The following is a 22,749-nucleotide window of genomic DNA, read 5'->3' on the forward strand; positions in this document are numbered from 1 at the left end:
TTGCGCAGCTCATGTGCTGTGGCAGAGATGTCACAAGGACATAGAACAATGGCTTCGCAATAACATATTTTAAAGACTTTCGTGTTCAAATCTTATATGATACATACGCTACTCACAAACAGTGGCGGCTTGTGAGTATACATTCTGGGTGTTCAAAAATTTTTAGATTCAGGTTAATTTGAGAATGTGAAATTCATTGCATCTGCTGTATAACAGTCATGCTTATCAACAAGTTTATACAACAATAGCCATTAATAATAATAATAATAATGGAACAGAACCATTATAACAGATAAAACAACACCACATAACAAACCTGACATCATATTCACCAATAAAAAGAAGAAATTAACACAAGTAATTGAAATATAAATACCCAATACAACTAATATACAGAAGAAAACAGGATAAAAAATTGAAAAAAAGCATCCAACTTCCTGAGGAAGTCAAGGACATGTGGCATCAGGATAAAGTTGACATTATACCAATTATACAATCAACTACAGAAGTCATACCACACAATATACACCAGTACATCAACGCAATACAGCTACATCCAAACGTATATATACAACTACAGAAATCTGTAATTAATGATATGAATATAATAGAGGGATACATTCCACGTGGGAAAAATATATCTAAAAACAAAGTTGATGGGACTTACCAAACAAAAGTGCTGGCAGGTCGATAGACACACAATCAAACACAAACATACACATAAAATTCTAGCTTTTGCAACCAACGGTTGCTTCTTCAGGATAGAGGGAAGGAGAGGGAAAGACGAAAGGATGTGGGTTTTAAGGGAGAGGGTAAGGAGTCATTCCAATCCCGGGAGCGGAAAGACTTACCTTAGGGGGGGAAAAAGGACAGGTGTACAATTGCACACACACACACATATCCATCTTTACAAATGTCTGCTTGTGTCTGTGTATGTGCGGATGGATATGTGTGTGTGTGTGTGAGTGTACACTTACAAATGTCTGCTTGTGTCTGTGTATGTGCGGATGGATATGTGTGTGTGTGCGAGTGTACACCTGTCCTTCCCCCCCCCCCCCCCCCCCCTAGAATTTTGTGTGTATGTTTGTGTCTGTTTATGTGTCTATCGACCTGCCAGCGCTTTTGTTTGGTAAGTCCCATCATCTTTGTTTTTAGAAATCTGTAATTATTGATATATGTTCAATTACCCAAAAGTTCCTAAATGCAATGTAGCATATACCGTACAGTTAAATGGAAGTCACACTTGATCAAGGTCCGTGTCACTTTCCATTTTTAACCAGACATAACGTCTGAGAAAGGAAAGAAATAAAAATAATAATATGCCTAAGATCTGACAAAAGAAAGAATTGTTTTTGTGGAATTTTATTGTTTTGTGCATAATTAAGTACAGTCTAGGGCATTAACAAAATAATGTGTGCAATCTTTCGCAACTCTCCATTTCGAGTTTTTGTGTAAGTGGGAGTTTTTGTGCTTTTCCATTTTTTCGAACAACTTCTGCTAACTGAACACTTCCTTCTTAAACATTCGCTTGTAGTCACCCTTATTTGACTTCATCACTCTCTCAATCAAAGGGTCTGTTCTTGGAGGCCCCAGTGCCTTTGCGGTTAACTGTTCCTAATAATTTACTTTTCTGTTCCCTGAATGAGATTTTCACTCTGCAACAGAGTGTGCACTGATATGAGACTTCCTGGCTGATTAAAGCTGTGTGCTGGACCGAGACTTGTACTCAGGACCTTTGCCTTTCACAGGCAAGTGCTCTACTGACTGAGCTACCCAAGGACAATTCAAGACCTGTCCTCACAGCTTTACTTTCCTGCTAGCATTTCAAATAGATTCCACGAAGTTCATGTTTACACTGCACATGAAAGTCAATTTCCACATAGTAAACAACCAACTCCAAGCACAAAGTGCTGTTTGTGGAAATGATTAAAAGCAAGTCTATCAATATGGTCACTTGACTAGAATATAAATGAGGGCCTAAAGCACACCACCGTCAATCCCACATTTAAGTGAATTATCAGAGAAAGAAGCTTCTCATGAATTTTCATGTGGGCCTATAGCACAGAAAAATGTGACTCAGCATAAGATCAACAGGCTTCTGAAGCATGGATAAATACTACAATCACACAATCAGTGCTGATGTGCTTTAGGCCCTTAGGATTCTCACAAGGGGAACTCCACAAATGCTCCCCACTCAGATTGTGGTAAGAGCACCCAGTGGAAAGCCCATCAAAAACTGAACAGATATCAAGCATGTGGAAAAAAAGGAAAATAGAAATAGTGAACGATCCAACAATCCAAGTGGTTAAGTGCTAATGGTGTTGGACTGTAAAAGTGGACAAGCTGTGACGAAGCAAGATGGGATATCTTTACTTCCCCTCTTATTTTGCCATCTGCCTCCTTAAAAATTCATTTTTTCATCTTTGACTAATTACTATTAACATATGTGAGTATAATCTGCATTTTTTATATAAAGGAAAGGTTGGCCCTCAGTTTTAAAGAATATAAAACCAGATCTAATTTTGTGCTTAGTTTTATGTATGTAATTGATTTTCTAATTTATTGTGACTATTCCTTGTTAATACTTTCATTACAGAGTGAAATCAGTCAGTGTTTCATAACTTCAATTCTGTTGTTGATGAACAGGGTGAAAAGTATTTATACCGGCAAACTCTGGGACGTTGTAGGGAACATCAAGACAAATATTTTTCCCTAATGTCATTTTTTCCTACGAGTATTTAAACTGGTAGAGGAAGATTTCTCTGGCGGCAGATTAATTAAACCAACAAACACTTTTACATTTTTTTATGACCAAGAGACAGCACATTAACACAACCCAATTTCAATTACAGAATATTTTCAAAAATGCCTCCATTGACACGTAAACAAAGGTTACACCATCGGATCATGTTCTGTCTGACACGGGCAAAAAACCAAGGAGTGTCCTGAATTGTTCCTGCTGCTGCTACTATCCGGGCAACCAGATCCTCTTCTGATGCAACTTGAGTTGCATACACAAGGTCGCGCATCTCTCCCCACACAAAAACCTCCAGAGGGGACATATCTGGGGATCGAGCAGGCCATGGTGCAGGATCGCCTCTGCCAATCCACGTTTCTGGGAACCGTTGGTCCAGGAATTGATGCATATGACAACTGAAATGTGCCAGCACCCCGTCATGTTGGAACCACATGTGTTGTCTTGCAGGGAGCAAGACGTCTTCCAGCAATTCTGGCAATGCTCTGGTGAGAAAATTGTAATAGAGCCTGCCATTTAATGGCCTGGGTAGTAGACAAGGCCCAATTAAACAGTTTTTGGATTGTTTGGGGGAGGAGACCAGACAGCGAGGGCATCGGTCTCATCTGATTAGGGAGGGATGGGAAAGGAAATCAGCCGTGCCCTATCAAAGGAACCACCCCGGCATTTGCCTGGAGCGATTTAGGGAAATCACTGAAAACCTAAATCAGGATGGCCGGACACGGGATTGAACCGTCGTCCTCCCGAATGCGAGTCCAGTGGGCTAGCCACTCCAATTAAACAGTCCCCAACAACACCGACCCACACATTAACAAAGAATTGCACTTGATGAGCACTAGTAACTGTGGCATGTGGGTTATCGTCACTCCAAACATGCGAGTTGTTCATGTTGAAGACTCCATCATGCCCGAACATTGCTTCATCAGTAAACAACACAGAGGATGGAAATGTAGGATGCATTTCACACTGTTCCAGGTACCATTGAGAAAACTGTGCTCTGAGTGGATAATCAACTGGTTTCATGTTGTGGACATGCTGTATGTGAAATGGACGTATCAATTGCTCTTGAACGACTGTTCTTTCATTCGTCTGATTCGTCCCATTGTTACATGCAATTGCACAAGTGCTGACTGAAGGATTCCACTCCACATGCTGCAAGACATGTTTCTCAAATTGCAGCGTTCTTACCATGTGACGGCGTCCCTGTCCAGGTAATCTGCTAAATGACCCAGTCTCACGCAGACATTGGTACACAGCAGCAAAGGTCATATGATGCGGGATACGGCAATTAGAATATTGTTGTTGATAAACCCGCTGTGCAGCTTGCCCGTTGTGGTGCACTTCATAGTACGCACCAACCATATCAGTGTACTTACTCCAGGTGTATCGCTCCATTAATAAACAGAGACAATGCACTACTACACTGGTGGACAGCAGTTGCCTACAACTGAAGAGCATAATACACCCTCTAACAGCTGTAGATTGTAATACAGCCTCTAACAACAGAAGAGCTTAATACGGCCTCCACTGGTTTAAATAATCCTCATAGGAAAAAATGACGTTAGGGAAAAATATTTGTTTTGATGTCCCCTACAAGCTCCGAGAGTTTGTCAGTTTAAATACTTTTCATCCTGTATAAACAAATATAAATTCTATAATAACTGTAAACATTTGGAGGAACAACTAATAGTATTCTTAAAGGATCTATTTGGCTCTAATCGAAAACACGTTAGCAAAGCCAGCTCTTAATTAATTCCAAAGTAATTTCCAGTTTAGTCAAAAGTATTGTTTGTGTAACTATATTTGTAATTTCATGATTTAAACAAAATAATATGGCTTAACCCTTGTAGTAGAAGAAACTGTTAAAAAGACGCAATTTTTCAATGTATTCAGTTCATTTAATGAGTTATGTTTGTTATTTCTGTAAATTAAACATCAAACAATGTGTAGTTTCAATGCTTACTATTGCCATAATACATAAGGGCCCAATTTTTGGTCCCGACACAGTCAGTCCACGGCCGTGTTTCAGATGCGGAACCCATATTGGTTAGATCAACAAGAAAAAACCAACTCAACTGTGAAATAAGTGTTACACCAATAGGCCATGTGTTTAAGCAATGACAGTGTCTGTTCAACTTATCTGAAAGACTGTGAAACGTGTTGATAGGTTTTTACTGCTCGTAGATGTTCAACAGTAAACTATTGTAGCAGTATGTGGATGTTTGCCTGCAACCTATTAACTACGCTTATCAAAAATTAGACAATAGTTAACTGGCCATATTAAAGTTGTATATTGGGGGGTTGTGAACAGTGAAAGTAAAGAACTGTGAAACGCAAATCTGAACCTGTTGGCTACATCATTTAAAGTAGTCAGTGTTGAACTTCCACCCCCATTTTTCAGCCAGTAAAGCAATGCAGTATGTCAACACAGAGGACAATCAACGAGGAAATAAAGTAGGCAAATGTCACAGAGCCTGCATTAAAAGCACATTGCACCATTTTGTCCCCCCCCCCCCCCCCCCCACAAATTATGAACTGTCCATTCAGTCACTGACCTGTCTGTTCATAGCATTCACATTTATGTCTGTCATGTTGTAATGTCTGTCTGCAACAGCGAGGTGTAAGGAAGAGACCTATAATGAAAGTTAATTCTGAACAACTACTGTATTAGTAGCCAAAAGTAAGTGGCTTTCGAATGGGAACCACAAATGTTTGCAGACAAGGCAACAAATAAACCAAATCCTCCACCGGAAAACACGTCTGGTGTGTCATTCTCGGCACTAGTGTATGTGTGTCATATGATAGGAATCTCTCATCAATGCACCTAACTGGTAAGCCTGGTGAGTGAGTGACAAATGTTTCCTTGCCTGATTTAGGTAGGCCTATTTGTATGAATGTGAGTCCGCAGCTCGTGGTCCTGCGGTAGCATTCTCGCTTCCCACGCACGGGCTCCCAGATTCAATTTCCGGTGGGGTCAGCGAATTTCCCTGCCTCGAGATGACTGGGTATTGTTGTGTCATCTTCATCATTATCATTCATCCCCATAATGGTCAGAAGAAGGTAATGGCAAACCACCTCTGCTAGGACCTTGTCTAGTACGATGGTGCGGGTTTCCCGCATCGTCCCCTACGCTCCTCGGAGTATGGGACCTCATCATCATCATGAATGTGAATGTGATCACTCCTATGGAAATGGTGAAATCATAACAGTTTGTCACACAAGCTGCAACAAATGAACTCAACAATTTCACAATCACACTGATTTATCAAAACATACAAGGTGGAATCCAAAATTTTCAGAACTGGTGCTGCCATCTGGAAAGTAGGAGTAGTAAATCTTTGCACTGCTAGGTGGCAAGAGCTGCATATCTGATGAGTCAGTGGGTGGAGTGGCATTCAGCTGGGAGCACGTGTTGTGTGTCCACAGTGATTTCCGTAATACTGTGTGTTTGGTGTGTGGTGTTTTACAATGGATCCGCAAACAGAACAGTGCATGTGTGTCAAATCCTGTGCGAATCTCAGAAAAAGTGCTATGGAGACCCTTGCAATTATTCAACAATTTGTGGGGGGACAGGGCATGAGCCGTACGTGTGTGTTTGAGCAGATCAGGACACGCTCTCCAAAACCCAAAAAAGCGAGACAGGTGAAGAGCATGATCATCATTTTCTTTGACACCAAGGGAATTGTGCACAAAGAATTCATCCCATCTAACCACACAGGGAATTTTGCATACTACTGTGATGTTTTGTGATGGATCCATGAAAACATGCAGCGATGATGGCCCAAACATTGGCGTCAAGGGAACTGGCTGCTGCATCAGGACAACGCACCCTGTCACACATCCTCGCTCACCAGGACCTTTTTGGCAAAAAACAACATGGTGGTTGTACCCCACCCACCGTACTCACCAGAACTGGCACCTTGTGACTTTGTGCTATTTCCAAAACTGAAACTAAAGTTGAAAGGCCGTTGGTTTCACACTCTAGAGAGGATTCAAAAAGCATCGCCGGCGGTGATTAATACCCTCAAAGAACAGGACTTCCAGAAAATGTTTGACCTGTGGCAGAAGTGCTAAGACCAGTGAGTACAGGCAGATGGGAATTACTTTGAGGGTGATGGTGACCATTAGTCCAGATGGCAGCACCAGTCTCAAAAATTGTGGATAGCACCTCGTATGTTTTTAACATTTCTGAAGTTGTGTTCAATTTTTAGAAGTTTTGACTCTCAAATCGCTTTGTTGTAACATTGATCAAACCCATTTATTTGTCATCATTTCTGTGAGTTGTCTAGGTGGTATCTCTCCTGTTTTCATTATTCATCACATTTACTTCCAGAGTAATGTATTCTTAGCACGAATCATATTCTATAACCAATGTATAGTATGACAATTGCCAAGACTACAGAAATAAAACAAACATTTCAATTACCGGACGGACAGTTGATAATTTTGTGGGGAAAAAAATGACATGAGGGGGTTTTGAACAATGCTCATCCACTTTTCAGTCCAATACCATGACCACTTTACTATGAAGCCGTGGCTGTTCAACAACACTTTATGTTGTACATCTTAAGCTTGAACTGTTTGCTGTTTCAATTTTGCTTTTTTTTCACAGTTCAGTACACCTTCTTCCTGTTTTCAAGCTTGATATGCATTCAGTTTTTGACAGGCTATCCAATGGACCATATCACCACTAAATCTGAGGGGGAGGGGGGGGGGGAAGAGGTGCGTTGGAGTGTTTCCTTTGTCAGCACTTCAAATGGATTACCGTGTGTACAACTTTAACATATACTGACATCCAATCTAATTTTACTAAAGTATATAGTAAGTGAATTAGAATATCTGTGGTGTGTTCTATCATCTAGTAGGATTTATGCCAAGCAAATGGTGGCAAAAGTCTGCCGCTGTGTGCTACCACCTGGTGGCACTGACGTAAATTTCTAGTTGAGTGGCAAGGACTAGCTGTGCTCTTTGCGAACTGTACAGATTGTTTATCAAATCCGTACACATTTGGCTCGTAAGGCAATTACATCATGTGTGTTGTGAATGTGCAAAAATTACTTTAAATGTGCACAACTGAAGCTGTGCTCATGACTCTACTGTTATGTTTCATGGAGTCTAGAGGAGCAGCAGCACAGTAGATTTAAGTGCTGTATCCTTCATCTTCTATGTTGTGTTTAACAGCATAAATAACCAATAAATCCGCAAGATGTCAAAAATAAGTGTGTTCACATGCTCTTCCACAGAAGCCACCACTGCTCAGTATATACTTTGCACAACACACTATACATCCTAAAGATTGGTAGCAGTGATAGAAGGCAGAAGTGAAACTGTAGCATGTGAGCTTTCTTTTCAATTTATATTTTACTCAGTGTACAGAAATTCACTGAGGCGACATCGAATAAGTTTGTAATGTCAACTGAGGAAGTAAACTCATTTTTTCACATTTCTCTCATTGAGCCTAAAATATCACTTTGATGGGGTGGAGCACATGAAGTGCAGTGAACATATGAAGTGTGACTTGTAAGAAAAGCGTTAAAAAATAACAGCAATGGTGATGAAGTTTGTCATTGATCAGTGCTGTGATATTTTTCCTTTCTACAATGCATAAAATAAAAATTACTGTATCTGCCACCTTATTTCACAAAACTGACGAAGACACTTTAGCTTGTGTTTGCGTGAAATCTTATGGGACTTAACTGCTAAGGTCATCAGTGCCTAAGCTTACACACTACTTAACCTAAATTATCCTAAGGACAAACACACACACACCCATGCCCGAGGGAGGACTCGAACCTCTGCCGGGACCAGACGCACAGTCCATGACTGCAGCACCTTAGACTACTTGGACACTTTAGCTTGTAACTGCTGCAAACTTGTGTGTCCAGGTCTATTACTGTATTTACTCAAATCTAAGACGCACTTTTTTCCGGTTTTTGTAATCCAAAAAACCACCTGCGGCTCAGAACCGAGTGCAAAGTAAGCGGAAGTTCTGAAAAATGTTGGTAGGTGCCACCAAAACTAACTTCTGCCATCGAATGTATGTAGCGCTACACAGGCATGCTTTGCAGGCACAAAGATAAATACTGGCGCCAAAACCTTTGCATCACGAAATAAATTTAAAAAAAAAAAGTTGGAAGACAAGCTTTTTTTTCCGCCGCCCCGAGTTTCGACCATTGCATTTTCATACATTATCCATCGAAGTAAATACAAATTCCGTATTGTTCATCTTCGAATGTTGCAGCGTTTCAATGTACTATGAAAATCCGACAGGCAAGACTGTTAGGGATGTTTGTCAATATGGCCAACTCTACGTTCTGAATTTTTTCCTACCTGTGAGAAGAGATGGTTGCTAATAGGAACTTTTATGAATTGTGAATCACATGCAGTATTCTCTTCACCATAAGAATAATATGAATATAAACATTTCACCACGTATTTTTTTCATGTTTGCTGCTATCTCGTTTAAATTCTGTCTGCCTAATAAAATACGAAACTAGAGTGCGACAACAGCAAACGTGGAAGAATATACATATCATGTCATGTTTATATTCGTATTCTTCTTATGCATAATAGTGAAACAGTCAGAAATGAAGCACGGCAATTGACTAGATTTTTAAATCTAAGATCACTCTAATTTCTGTGCAGAATGTAATGTACTAAAGAGGCTTCTTCAAATATTTCCAAACGGGGGAAAATTTTGGCTTAACTCTTGTTCAGAACATCATCTATCATACGCAGTCTATTATTTGGTTCTTGTTGATCATTTTCAAAGAAAGCAGCAGTGTAAGTAACAACAAATAGCAGTCTCTTGCTATTGTTTCGCTAATGAGACGATTCCCTTCTCTTTTTTTAATTGTGAGCGGCGGTAGCAAGCACAAAATCAAGCCGCCGCGAGTGGCGACAGGCCATAAACACTATTTGTCAGAATGTGACAAACAATGCATGACACAGAACAGTAATGCATCTTCATCTTAGAGTGACGTAAACACCTATAAAAGAGGCACTTATCAGATCAAAGAAAAATAAGTAATCAATTCAAACCAGACAAAGCACGTGAAAAAGGAAGGGTGCCCGTATAAATACGGACGGAGCGCCTGACACATAGCAATGACTACCTGGTAAAGCTTAACTGCTAAGCTTACGTCTCGAACCAAACTACTGTAGCTGTATCGTCATTCATTCGACCTAAATTGTGTCTCATATTACAATGGGCCAACTTTGTTTTGATTTGGAGGTGCGGCCTAAAACTTTTCTCTCCACTTGAATTTCGAGTCTCAAATTTCAGGTGCGGCTTAGATTCGGAAAACTTTTTTTTCCTTGATTTCGAGTCTCATTTTTCAGGTGCGGATTAGAGTAATTTTTTTTTTTGCAAAAGTCTGCCTCATTGTATCAAATTTACAGCAATTTTTTCATTTAAATACTTGTTCAGCAATTCCTGAATGAAGTAAAATTATGGTCGTAGCACGTCAGAAAATAGCTTGATTACATTGTACAAGATATCGATTTCAGTTTTTTGATGAGTTTTCACTTAATGTTACACACCTGTGACTTTTTAAGAACTAATGAAACTCATTACAACAAATGGTTGTATAAGCATTGTATTTTATGTTTAATGTACTTCACTTATACATACTTTATTCATTGCATGTGTTTTCCCTTTTATTTTCGTTATTTTAATGTTTTTCTCAATTCTGCATTTTCCTGAATTTTGTGTGTTTTAAGTCTGCACCACATGAAAATGTAAAACAGGGCTTTCACTGTGTTAACAATTGAGACATTATTTTTTCTAAAATTAGTACGATTTTTTAAATTATTTTGTTACACTCAGGCACTAGCCAGAGAAGTTACAAAGTATGATATATTGCCCCCCCCCCCCAAAAAAAAAAGGTCAGTTGATGGATAGGACTAATCCTAGCTAAGTATGCAAAGAAACAGTCAAACATGTAGAATTCAACATCTTAAAACAAAACAAAAAATTAACAAAAACAAAAATTTCACATGCAACAAAAGAATACGAATGAGTTTAACAAATTATTTTTCTACATATTCACCACCTAGCTTTATGATGCAACCTTCTGGAATGTGAAATATACCCCTGCCACATACCATAACCCATTCTTTTTCCCAAGGCCATCACCTACTAACAGATATAACTTTGCCATCTTTTCCTAATTTTCGACATTCCTGTGTTAGAAAGAACAGTTACATATCTGTGGGCAAGTCCTCTGGTGTGGAGACAATGGGTCAGTGGATGTGTGCACGGACTCCAAAACCATTTGCGATCATGAACTCTCGGCCAGATACATGTAGTATCTGCAGTCATATGACTTCAAGTTTCACAAAGTAGCTATAGCAGCATATGGTGCAAACTTATGCGTTTGTATGCATTAAATTCACGCATTATTCTAGACTGCAACAGTGGATGTGTGAGGCGTCAATCTGTAGTTTATCCCTGTATCACAGGCTTCAAGTAATAAACTAACATTCCAATAATGATTGGGTCATTAGATACAGAGCACGTGAAAGTACTGGACTTAGACATGGAAGAAAATGCTCATTAAATGCTTTATATGCCCTTCACTGCTAGTGCTGCTGCTTGGTGTCTGTGTTTGGTTATTGCACATTGATGTCAAATGTGTAGGTTTCTGAAAGTCATTGACACAGTGCCCACTGCAGACTGTTAACAGGGGTATGAGCATATGGAAAAGGTTCCACAGTGTCTGACTAACTCAAAGATAGAACACAGTATCTTGTCCTCAACGACGAGTGTTTGTCAGGGACAACGTTGCCATGAGTGTCCCAGGGAAGTGTGATAGGACCACTATTATTTTCTACATTGAGAAATGATCTGGCAGATGGGGTTGGCAGCAATCCGTGGTCCAGACAATGTGGGCAGCAATCTGTGATTGTTTGCTGATGATGCTTTGGTGTACCAGCAAAGTGTCAAAGTTGGGTGACTGTAGGATGATACGATATGACTTCTTGTAGGTGTGATGAATGACAGCTAGCTCCAAATGTAGAAAAATGTAACTTAATGCGGTTGAGTAAGAAAAACAAACCTTTAATATTTAGCTACAGCATTATTAGGGTTTAATGTCCTGCTTGACACAGTCACATTGTATGAATATCTGGGCACAACATCGCAGAAAATATTAAATGGAATGAGCATGTGGGGATTGTGGTAGAGAAAGCGAATGGTCAACTTCATTTTATTGTGTGAATTTTGTGAGAGTATGGTGCATCCGTAAAGGAGACTGCATGTAGGATGCTGACCTATTCTTGAATGCTGTTCAAGGGATTGGAACCTACACCAGGTTGGATTAAAGGAAGACATTGAATCCAATTCAAAAGTAAACAGCTAGATTTATTACCAGAAGGTTCGATCCACTCGCAAGTACTACAGACACGCTTCGGGAACTCAAATGGGAAACTCTGGAGGAAGGTGATGTTCTTTTTAAGGAACACTGTTGAGAAAATTTAAAGAAGAGGCATTTGAAACTAACTGCAGAACGATTCTACTGCTGCCAACATATTTTTCGTGTAGGGGCCATGAAGATAATATATGAGAAATTGGGGCTGATATGGAGGCAGTCATTTTTCCATAGCTCTGTTTGTGAGTGGAACAGGAGAGGCAGGGATAACTGGTGGTACAGGGTCCCTCTGCCACACGTGGTACGGTGGCTGGCAGAGTATGTACGTAGATTGTAGGTGGTGGTTACTGGACCAAGTAACTGTGATCTGTTTGCTTAGCAAGTTCATGTTTCACGAGCACACTAATAATTATGTTCTTTTAATAGGATGGGCCAATTAAATAAATATCATTTGAAAGATAAATTATGGATACCAGTATTGCAATTGATTACTTTACCAGTTCTGGTACATGAGAAATTGTTATATCTACAGTTGACCCTACCAGTCACTTCTTCCAGAAAGCTTACCAGTTTCATACAAACAGACTCTGAAACCAAAACCCGTCTTTTCTAATTCTAGTGGAGATGTGTCAGAGTATTCGCTCTTTGCCGCAAGTTGAATATTTTTTTGGGTTCAGAAAGATAATTTTATGATTGGATGAGAAGTAGGTTTATTGTTGGTGTTATCAAATGAGGTCACACATTGATTAAAGCACTGGATTTGCACCCTAAGACAACAGGGTCCGGATCCCCATCCAACCATACACGTTTGTATTTCTGTGGTTTTCCTAAAATATACACTGGAATGATTCATTTGACGGGCCAAGAGTGGAAGCATATCCGAAATGGCTAAGTTCATAAATTGCATGCCAAAATGGCACTATCCAAAATGAGTTCTGTGGCAAGTGTGGTGCACTACAGGTCATAGATGACAGGGTTGAATAACAGCTGCACAGATGTGTTTGGGTGAACAGATATGCAACTACTGAGTGAGTGACTGCCCATATGAACCAAAGGGCTGCCAACAGTGTCTCCTCAATGACATTTCAGTGAACATTACTGCACATGGTCCCATGCATCAAGCATCTGGTTCTTGCACCCACACTGACTGCTGTTCATCGGCAACGAAGCTTGGAATTTGCATGCTCATACTACAAATGGAGATCCACTGAGGGGCGGTAGGTGGCCATTTCAGATTAAATGTTTTATGCTCCATCGGATAGATGGTCATTGGTGTGTACAGTGTGAAATGTCTGAAAACAAATAGCCTGCAACAGTTGTCCGAAGGACTCACGGTGTAGGAGAGAACATTATGGTCTGCGAAATGTTTTCGTGTCACTAGCTGCGTGAACTTATCATTCTGGTAAGAACAATGGATCAACACATGTATGCATCTATCCTTGGGGACCATGTCCTCCCCTACAAGCAGTTTGGTTTTCCTTAGCGCAGCGGCAGCTACCAGCGGGACAATGCAACCTGTCACACAGCTCACAGTGTACATACATGGTTCGAAGAGCACTGGAATGAGTTTACTGTAAGGGTTTAAAGGGGAGAGAGGGAGGTGGGGGGAGGGTGGGGGGCAAACTGGTTGGTCATCAGTCCCTTGTTCCTAGGGAAAGAATAAAACAAACTAGACTTACAGCACAAAACCACGAGTAAGAAAAAATCACAAGAATGACAGAAGGGCAACAAACATTACAATGGACAAAATAGGACAAGAAAACCATAGAGACACAAGAAACAGGTAGAAGGGATTAAAACAAGAGAGCAGACGACCATGGCCCCCTGATCATGAGAGTAAAATGGATAGGCCAGCCACTCTGCAACGCATTAAAACACCCAGCCTGAAAGCACTAGGGTCAAGAAGACAGAGGGGCAAAGGACATGTACTACAACTTAGATAGAATGATAAAACCTATCCTCACACATAAAACATAAATCAGCTGATGAGGTGTTGTCAGCTAAAATTAACAGTAACGAGCCCAGTAACCAAAGATTATGTTGCAGGGCAGCCAAAGTAGGAAATCACAATAGAAGATGGGCCACTGTCAACCAGGCACCACACTGACACTGAGGCGGGTCTTCACAGCGCAGCAGATAGCCATGGGTCACCCAAGCATGGCCAATGCAGAGTCGGCAGAGGACCACAGAGTCCCTTCGAGAAGCCCACATGGAGGACTTCCACACATTCATAGTCTCCTTAATGGACGCAGTTGTTATGCATACTGAGGTTATGCCATTCTGTCTCCCAAAGCAGAAAAACTTGGGGGCGTAATACTGAACGCAGGTCAGTTTCAGAGATGCTGATCTCCAGAAGCACTCTCTGTGTAGCCTGTTTAGCCAGCCTGTCAGCAAGTTCACTGCCTGGTATTCCGACATGTCCTGGGGTCCGTAAAACACTACAGAATGAGTGGACTGTTCCCAGGCATAGACGGACTTCTGAATGGTCACCATCAAAGGATGGCGAGGGCAGCACTGGTCAATAGCTTGTAGGCTGCTCAAGGAGTCGCTACAGATAAGAAACAACTCACCAGAGCAAGAACGGACGTGCTCAAGAGCACGAAATAAGGCCACCAGCTCTGCAGTGAAAACATTGCAGCCATCTGGCAAGGAGAGCTGTTCAATAGGTCCCCTGTGAACATAGGCAAAGCCAATGTGACCATCAGGTGTTGACCAGTCAGTGTAAACCACTTCAGAGCCATGGGACACGTCAACAATCGAGAGGAAGTGACAGCAGAAAGCCGCAGGGTTAAGTGAGTCCTTAGAGCCATGCGAAAGGTCCGGGAAAAGCTGCAGCCAAGGTATACACCTTGGAGTCGTATGCGAATGTACCTGGAGGGGAGTAGGTAAAGGAAAGCACTCTAGTTCACACAGAAGGGTTTGGGGGCGAACCGTGATCGTAAGCCCTGACCTGGGCTGACGATGTGGGAGGTGAACCACTGTGGTTGGGAAAAGGAGACGGTAATTGGGATGCTCAGGAGAGCTATGAATTTGTGCAACATAACTGGCGAGCAGTTATGCATACCTGATCTGCAATGGAGGGGCTCCAGCCTCCACCAGTACGCTGGTCCCTGGACTCATCCTAAAAGCTCCCGTCGCTAGTCGAACTCCACAGTGGTGCAATGGGTCTAGCAACCACAAGGCTGAGGGCGCCGCTGAACCATAAACCAGACTCCCATAGTCAAGGCGGCATTGAACAAGGGGCTCTGTAGAGCCACAACAGTGTAGACCGATCTGCAACCCAGTTGGTACTCAGGCAGTGGAGGGCATTGAGGTGCTGCCAGCACTTCCACTTAAGCTGATGAAGATGAGGAAGCCAACTCAATTGGGCGCTGGAAACCATTCCTATGAGTCGATATGTCTCCACTAAAGTGAATATGTCATCAGCAAAGTTCTGGTTCTGGATGAATGGTATGGCACCGACACAAGCACACAACATGCGACTTCGCGGCCGCAATCTGGAAGTCATGGGCTAGAGCCCATGACTCCAACTTGTGCTCAGCAACACCAGTACTGGAGGAGCAGTAGGAAATGCAGAAGTTGTCTGCATACACAAAAGGTGAGACAGACTGCCCTACAGCTGCTGCTAGACCATTAATGGCCACTGAAAATAGAGATACACTCAATACAGAGGCCTGCAGGACCCCATTATCCTGGATATGGGGGGTATGGGGGGGGGGGGGGGGACACAACTATGGGAGGCACTAACTTGAACACAGAAAGTATGGAGCGACAGGGAGTTTTGGATAAAAATCAGGAGAGGACCCTGAAATCCCCACCCACACAGTGTGGCAACGATATGATATTGTCAGGTCGTGTCATAAGCTTTTCATAAATCAAAAGAGATGGCAACATGGTTGCTGCCATCTGGAAAAGGCTGTTTGGATGGCGGACTCGAGGGACACTAGATTATCAGCAGCAGAGCGACCCTGTCAGAAACCTGACATGGAGCCAATAGGCCTTGTGAGTCCAGCAGCCAACACAACTGTCAAGTCACCAGACGTTGTAGCAGCTTACAGAAGCTTAAAAAGAATGCTGGTGAGTCTGATGGGCTGATAGCTACCACCATCAAGTGGGTTTTTACCAGGTTTGAGCAGTGGAATGATGGTGCTCTCCCATCTCTGCGACAGGACAACGCCATCGCTCCAGATGTGGTTGAAGCTGATGAGGATATGTTGCTTGTAGTCCGACAAAATATGTTTAATCATCTGAATGTGGATCTGATCTGGCCCAGGAGCTGTGTCACGGCAATGTGCAAGGGTGCTGAGGAGCTCCCACTCAGTAAATGCAGTTTTATATGGTTTTCTGTGGCATGTAGTGGACGAGAGGAGTTTTGCTTCCATCTGCCATTTGAGGGTACAAAGGTGGGGGAGGGGGGGAGGGTGGTAATTCTCCAATGCAGGGAGCCAAGCATAGTGCTTAGCAAAATGCTCTGCAATTACGTTTGCATCGGTAGATAAAATTCCACTTATATGAATGCCAGGGACACCTGTTGGGGTCTGGTACCGAAAGACACGTCTGATCTTCGTCCAGACTTGTGAAGGTGACATAGAGTACCCAATGGTCAAGACATACCTCTCCCAACACTCCTGTTTCCATCTTTTTAAGACAGTTAAAATGGGCACAGAGCTATTTGAAAGTTATTAGGTGCTCCAGGGAAGGGTGCTGCTTATGTTGTTGTAGAGCCTGCCTATGCTCTTCAATGGCCTCAGTGATTTCTGGCGACCACCAAGGTGGCACCCTAAGGAATAAGGGATTGCATTTTCCGCCATAGAATTAATCATTCTGGTGACTCCCTCAACCACCACATTGATGTTACCATGTGGGGGAGATTCATCGGTGTCAGCAGAAGTGAAAGCTTCCCAGTCTGCCTTGTTTAATGCCCATCAGGGTAAGAGTCCGGGGGAATGACAGGAAGAGGAGGAATTTGTCACCGCCACGCAAGTCATCACAGGCTCTCCAGTGGACAGATGGGAGAAGGCTACAGAGTAATAAATAAATGGCTGAGTAAGCACCATGAGCCATACTGAAATGTGTGGGAACCCCCGCATTTAAGAGGCAGAGGTCAAATTGAGACAATAAGTTTTCGACACCTCTACCTCGACCAGTAAGCACGGTGCCACCCCACAAGAGGTCGTGTGACTAGGGCCTCCGATCAGGTAGACCCTTTGCTGTGGTGCAAGTCTTTCAATTTGACGCCACTTCAGCGACTTGGGCATTGATGGGGATGAAATGATGATGATTAGGACAACACGACACCTAGTCCCTGAGTGGAGAAAATCTCTGACCCAGCTGGGAATCGAACCTGGGCCCTTAGGATTGACATTCTATCGCACTGACCACTCAGCTACCAGGGGTGGACACTCCACAAGAGGTTGTGGGCATTAAAATCTTCCAAAAGTAGGAGAGGATTAGGGAGTTGATGAATCAGTGTGGCCGATATATTCAGGGGTATTGCACCATCTGGAGGAAGATATAATTGGAGACAGTTATTCCCTGTGTTGTCCTTACCCTGATAGCCACAGCTTCAAGAGGAGTATGATGGGGCACAGGTTCCTTCATACCGACTGCAGGACATAGACCCAAATTCCACCTGACACACTATTACAGTCACTACAGTTTTTGTAATATCCCCTATAGCCACAATGCGCAGGGGTCCGCACTGCTGGGAACCAGGTTTCCTGATGGACAATGCAAAGAACAGGTGTAACACTTAAAAGTTGACATAACTTGGCCAGGTGGGAGAAAAAACTGCCACAGTTCCACAGGGGAATGACACTTTCTGTCGTATGGGGAGGCATGACCATGGAGGCAAATTAGGCCTCAGCATCACCTGCTGCCACCAATTGAGTGTTAGCATCCAGTTCCATTGCATCCGAGGCATCGGTGAGATCTATGTCCTCAGAGGATGTCAGAATCTCCACCTCATTCTCGGTCACGAAGCCATGGGGGAGTGCTGGTGCAGGGGCCACTGTAGGCTCCCTTAGGCCTCAACATCACCTGCTGCCATCAGTTGAGTATTAGCATCCAGTCCCATTGCATCCGAGGCATCGGCATGATCTAGGTCTTCAGAGGATTTCAGAATCTCCACCGCATCCTCAGTCACAAAGCCATGGGAGAGTGCTGGTGCAGGGGCTACTGTAGGCTCCCGTTTCTTAGTGGCCTTCTTCTTTGGTGGTTTGCTCTCTCACTGCTCCTTCAGTCACTGGCTGGTGTCCACTTGACCACTTGGGGGGACTGTCAAATGTAGAGACCAAACGTACCCCTTCTGCTTGAGAGGAGCCAGAGGCGGCCGTTTTTTCTCCAGCTGGTGAGATGGGAGCTATGTCCCTGGCATTTTGAGGGGGGGGGGGGGGGGGGGGGTGATGCTACAAAAGTAGAAGCTTTGGGAGCAACAGAAGAAGACTTTCCCCCAGCCAGCTGGAGTGGGGAGGGAGATGGGCGGCCCTGAGGGCCCACTGGAGTAACCTTAGACGACGGGTGTAATGGTGTCACTGATGGCGACGCCATCTTGGCGCAGCATAGGAAAACAGCATGTGAACATGGTCTAGCCTTTCATATTTGAGTTTGGCCTCATGGTAAGACAGCCTGTCCAGGGTCTTTTACTCCATAATTTTCCACTCCTTTTGGCGTACCACAGTACAGTGAGCAGGGCGAGTGGTGCTCTCCACAGTTGACACAAGTGGGAGGAGGCGAATATAGAGTATTTGGATGCAGCGAACGTCCGCAATCTCTACATGTGGCGCTGGAATTGCACCAAGAGGAAGTGTGCACGAATTCCCAGCACTTAAAGCATTGCATAGGGAGAGAGACATAAGGTTTGATGTCACAGAGGTACACCATCACTTTGACCTTTTCAGGTAACGAAGCACCGTCAAAGGCCAAGATGAAGGCATTGGTAGCAACCCTATTATCTCTGGGTACTTTGTAAACGCGCCAGACGAAATGAACACCCTGCCATTCTAAATTGGCACATAGCTCGTTACTAGATTGCAACATAAGTCGCAATGAAAAATAATTCCCTGGACCATGTTTAGGTTTTTATGGGGAGCGACCGAAAAAAGAATCCCACCCAGCTTGTCACTGGCGAGTAATGCTCGGGGGTGGTTGGGGATGCCATCTGAATCAAAACTGACCCATTGCGCATTTTGGACAGCACTGTCACTTCCACAAACTTATCCTCCAGGTGCTCAACAAAAAACAGAGGCATCGTATCCATATGGAGAGCAACGATTTAGAGTATACCTATAAGCATTGAACTCAACCTTTCCTTCCTTAGAGACTGCTGGGGCCATTCGGTCTGCAGCAAAAGATGAGTTAGTCTGCTTCCTTGCCCACCCACTCTGATCAGGGGCTCTCTCCACAGGCGCAACCCAACCACAGCAAAGGTCACCTGGCACGACGGCCATTTCCAGGACTCCTGATGCCCCAGGAAGATGGGTGCATCTACTCCTTGGCATACAGGGGGAGTTTACAGCTCAGGTATCAGCAGTGCAATCACTGTGTTGTGAGGGGGCTACCACCAAACGGGTACATGACAGATCCACCACAAGGGACTGACTACCATGCTGGATATTGGGTGCAGAGAAATCCGATATTATTATGAGGGTGAAAGAGGAGAGGAGACAATGGAATAGACGACATGTCCCGAAAGGTGTCCTCGCCCAAATAGTTGAATCGCAGGTGGACATGCAAAGCCATGACAAGAAAAGGTGCAGGAGATCGAATCTACTGGTAATGGCACTATGGATAACTGGTGCACCACGTAAGGCACCCTTCCCCAAATGGCCTGCACTTCTGTATAATTTGTGAAGTAGGAGGTCAAACCATAAAATGGGATCTGAACTTATAGGGCTGAAAAGTGGGAGACTCCTTTTAGTCGCCTCTAATGACAGGAAGGAATACCTTGGGCCTATTCTAAAACCCAGATCTGCAGGGTGGGGGGATTTCACTGAATTCCCTTGTCACCAAATACACCACGTAGAATCTGCGGGAGCATCTCGGTTTGGCTGTAAGCACCAGGGATCCTCAACTGAGAAACGTAGTGCATAGTGCAGATGGTCAATGCAACAGAGTAAAAATTATTTCACATCGCTGTCATTACCTTCTAAAACCTCCATAACTCTCTTCCAACACATCTTTTAGTGGTCTATGCTGCAAAAGGTGTTTGTTCAGGCTTTCAACTGGCAGTCATATTAATGTGAATGGACAGTGTAGTCTCATCCTAGTACAAAGAAAAATTGACAAAATATTTATGTGGCTTGCAGTACTAACATGAGCTGCCACACTTTCATCTACGAAGAAGTAAACAAGGTGTTAATAATATGAAAAAGCATAATGTATTTTGCAATACACAAGAATAGATGGATTATTTGCAGTGGTAATTTTGAACCCAGAGAAGCTTACTAGCATAGCACCTGGAGGTTCACCAAAGCAGACATTTTTAAGAGCTTGGATTATCCACAGAAGACAATTTGGCAACAGAGAAGTTTCTCCACCACAGCCCTTTAAGGTCTATGCTACAAACATAGAGCTTGTTCCTTGGCAGTCAGCATTCTTACAAGTTACTGATATCAGATCTATGCACCAAAATACTCCCCAAAGATTTGTCTATTAGCAAACACCGCTTTTCTGAATTTACCCATAAGTTTTACCTCTCTTAATGAAAATAGTATTGAATATGGCACCAATGTTGACACTGGACTGCACTACTGATCAGACTGTCACCATGTCCAACATTTCAGGTGGAGATCTTTCCACACCTTAGTCCAAGCTACAGCCACATGAGAATCTTTGTTAGAAAGGGCAGAGATGGTCAAATAAATTTCTGCAGTGAAATTGAAGTAAGATCAGAAATCGACAGCTTCAAAGATTCACACATTATTATGAATCAAGAATCATTTCAGTTGCATGGAAATGGAGAACTGACACAAAGTGAAAAATCCAAGAAACTAAAAACACATACACTGTTTCAGAATGTGTGCGAGATTTATCTACAGTTAACTGTACCGGAGAAATTTCATGTTTTACAAAGGCGCAACCTTGTGCTAACTATTAATCAAAAATTCTATTACCTGTAGCTACATATTTCTCTTTACCTAAAACACATCTATTTCAATAAAAAGAATGATGTGTTACAAAGAAATCTTACCTTTTTCACCTTTACTCCAATATCAAACAGCTTTTTTGCTATAAAATGTGAGTTTGTATCCAATGTTTGGCCCTTCAAGACTTCATCTCCAATTACTGTAAAAAAGTTTTTCCATGTCTGGGATGAAATTGTCACATTTTCTAAAGGGATGATATTATTGTTATGCTGGGAGAAACAAAAAAAAAAATATATGATGTTTTCGTAAATATGGAAAAGTGTACCATATACAAATCCTTCACACAATCCGAACCAGTTAACAGAGTTCATTGGCTTAACAACGTGGTGTTAGTAGGTGTTTAAATAGCAGTTACTTAACCTATATAAAATATGTACAGTAGCAATGGACAGTTGACATTTTAAGTACGAATTCTTCCAGTTATGTATTGAAATGATTTCTGGAAATTATAAATGCTATACCATTTTCGTTTCCCTATGTTCCACAAAATTAAAGATCTTGGAAAGGTCACAGAAAACACCAATAGCATAACTTTTATTGTGTATTTGTACTAGAACTGAGTTCATGAGATCAAACATTGTCTACTTGGTACTGAAGCCTTTTACAAAAGCCAAACTGAGCTGCTGTTAAGAGATTATCCTCACAACAGATGGTTCAGTTTTTTGTTGTAAGCTACATTTTAAAAAATGTTTGATAACAAGGAAAGAATGGAGACTGTTCTACAAAAAGACATCAGTAATCTCCATGTTTGTATATTTATACTTCAGTATTTCAGGAGATACACACTGACTCATTGAAAACATCTCAAGGGTGGAGAAATCAAGCCAGGAAAAAACATTTGCGGATATTAACATGGCCAGAAGTGTTACTACTTTTTGGTGATTTAAGATCTTTGTGATTTCTCTAACAGATGAGTTGATAAAACTGATGTGTTCTGGTGGAGAATTCATTGCCTGTCTATGTAATTTATTGCATCTGCTTTTGATAGACCATTTTTGGTCCGTCTGTATTCAGTTATAATATGTTATTAGGTTAGCAGTCACTTGTTTCATTCCAACAATACCTCAGTGGCCATCATAAGAGTCTTCAAAATTTTACTTTCGCACATTTTAGATGTGATAACCCTTGTGAAATTTGTCTGTATAGGTAACAAACCATGGCTGGTGCTGGCAGCAATCTGTTTGTTAAAAGGTGGCTGCAAGAACTGTTTTTTGGCAAATATTTCATCATTCAGTTCCCACATAATGCAAAATCATGTTTACTGATGAATCTTTGCTCTTGGCTTCTTAAATTTTTACATGAAGTTTAAATCACAGTTGTTCTGACATGCAGAATTTTTCATTCAAACCAGAGGGCAGTCTTGATAAAGCATTGGCATTGCAAGGTACTTCTGTGAATCTGTATCCAATTTCACAGATATATCCCATCAATGTGATTGTCCATTTTTGTAGTCTCTGAACTGACTTCACTGGCAGCT

At 42.3% G+C, this 22,749-nt stretch overlaps 1 protein-coding gene across 2 annotated transcripts in view; it reads right to left on the reverse strand.

Annotated features, from left to right (window-relative positions):
* Window positions 1-22,749, reverse strand: part of LOC126358186 (FAD synthase-like) — a 111,270-nt gene that overhangs the window by 86,616 nt on the left and 1,905 nt on the right. For both annotated transcript variants that reach the window (XM_050007527.1, XM_050007528.1), the window contains exon 2: window positions 21,317-21,411. In XM_050007527.1, coding sequence (XP_049863484.1) covers window positions 21,317-21,411 — 95 coding nt within the window. The remainder of the gene's footprint in view (window positions 1-21,316; window positions 21,412-22,749) is intronic.

The sequence above is a fragment of the Schistocerca gregaria genome, chromosome 1 (assembly GCF_023897955.1).
Source record: "Schistocerca gregaria isolate iqSchGreg1 chromosome 1, iqSchGreg1.2, whole genome shotgun sequence".
Classification (NCBI taxonomy): Eukaryota; Metazoa; Arthropoda; class Insecta; order Orthoptera; family Acrididae; genus Schistocerca; species Schistocerca gregaria.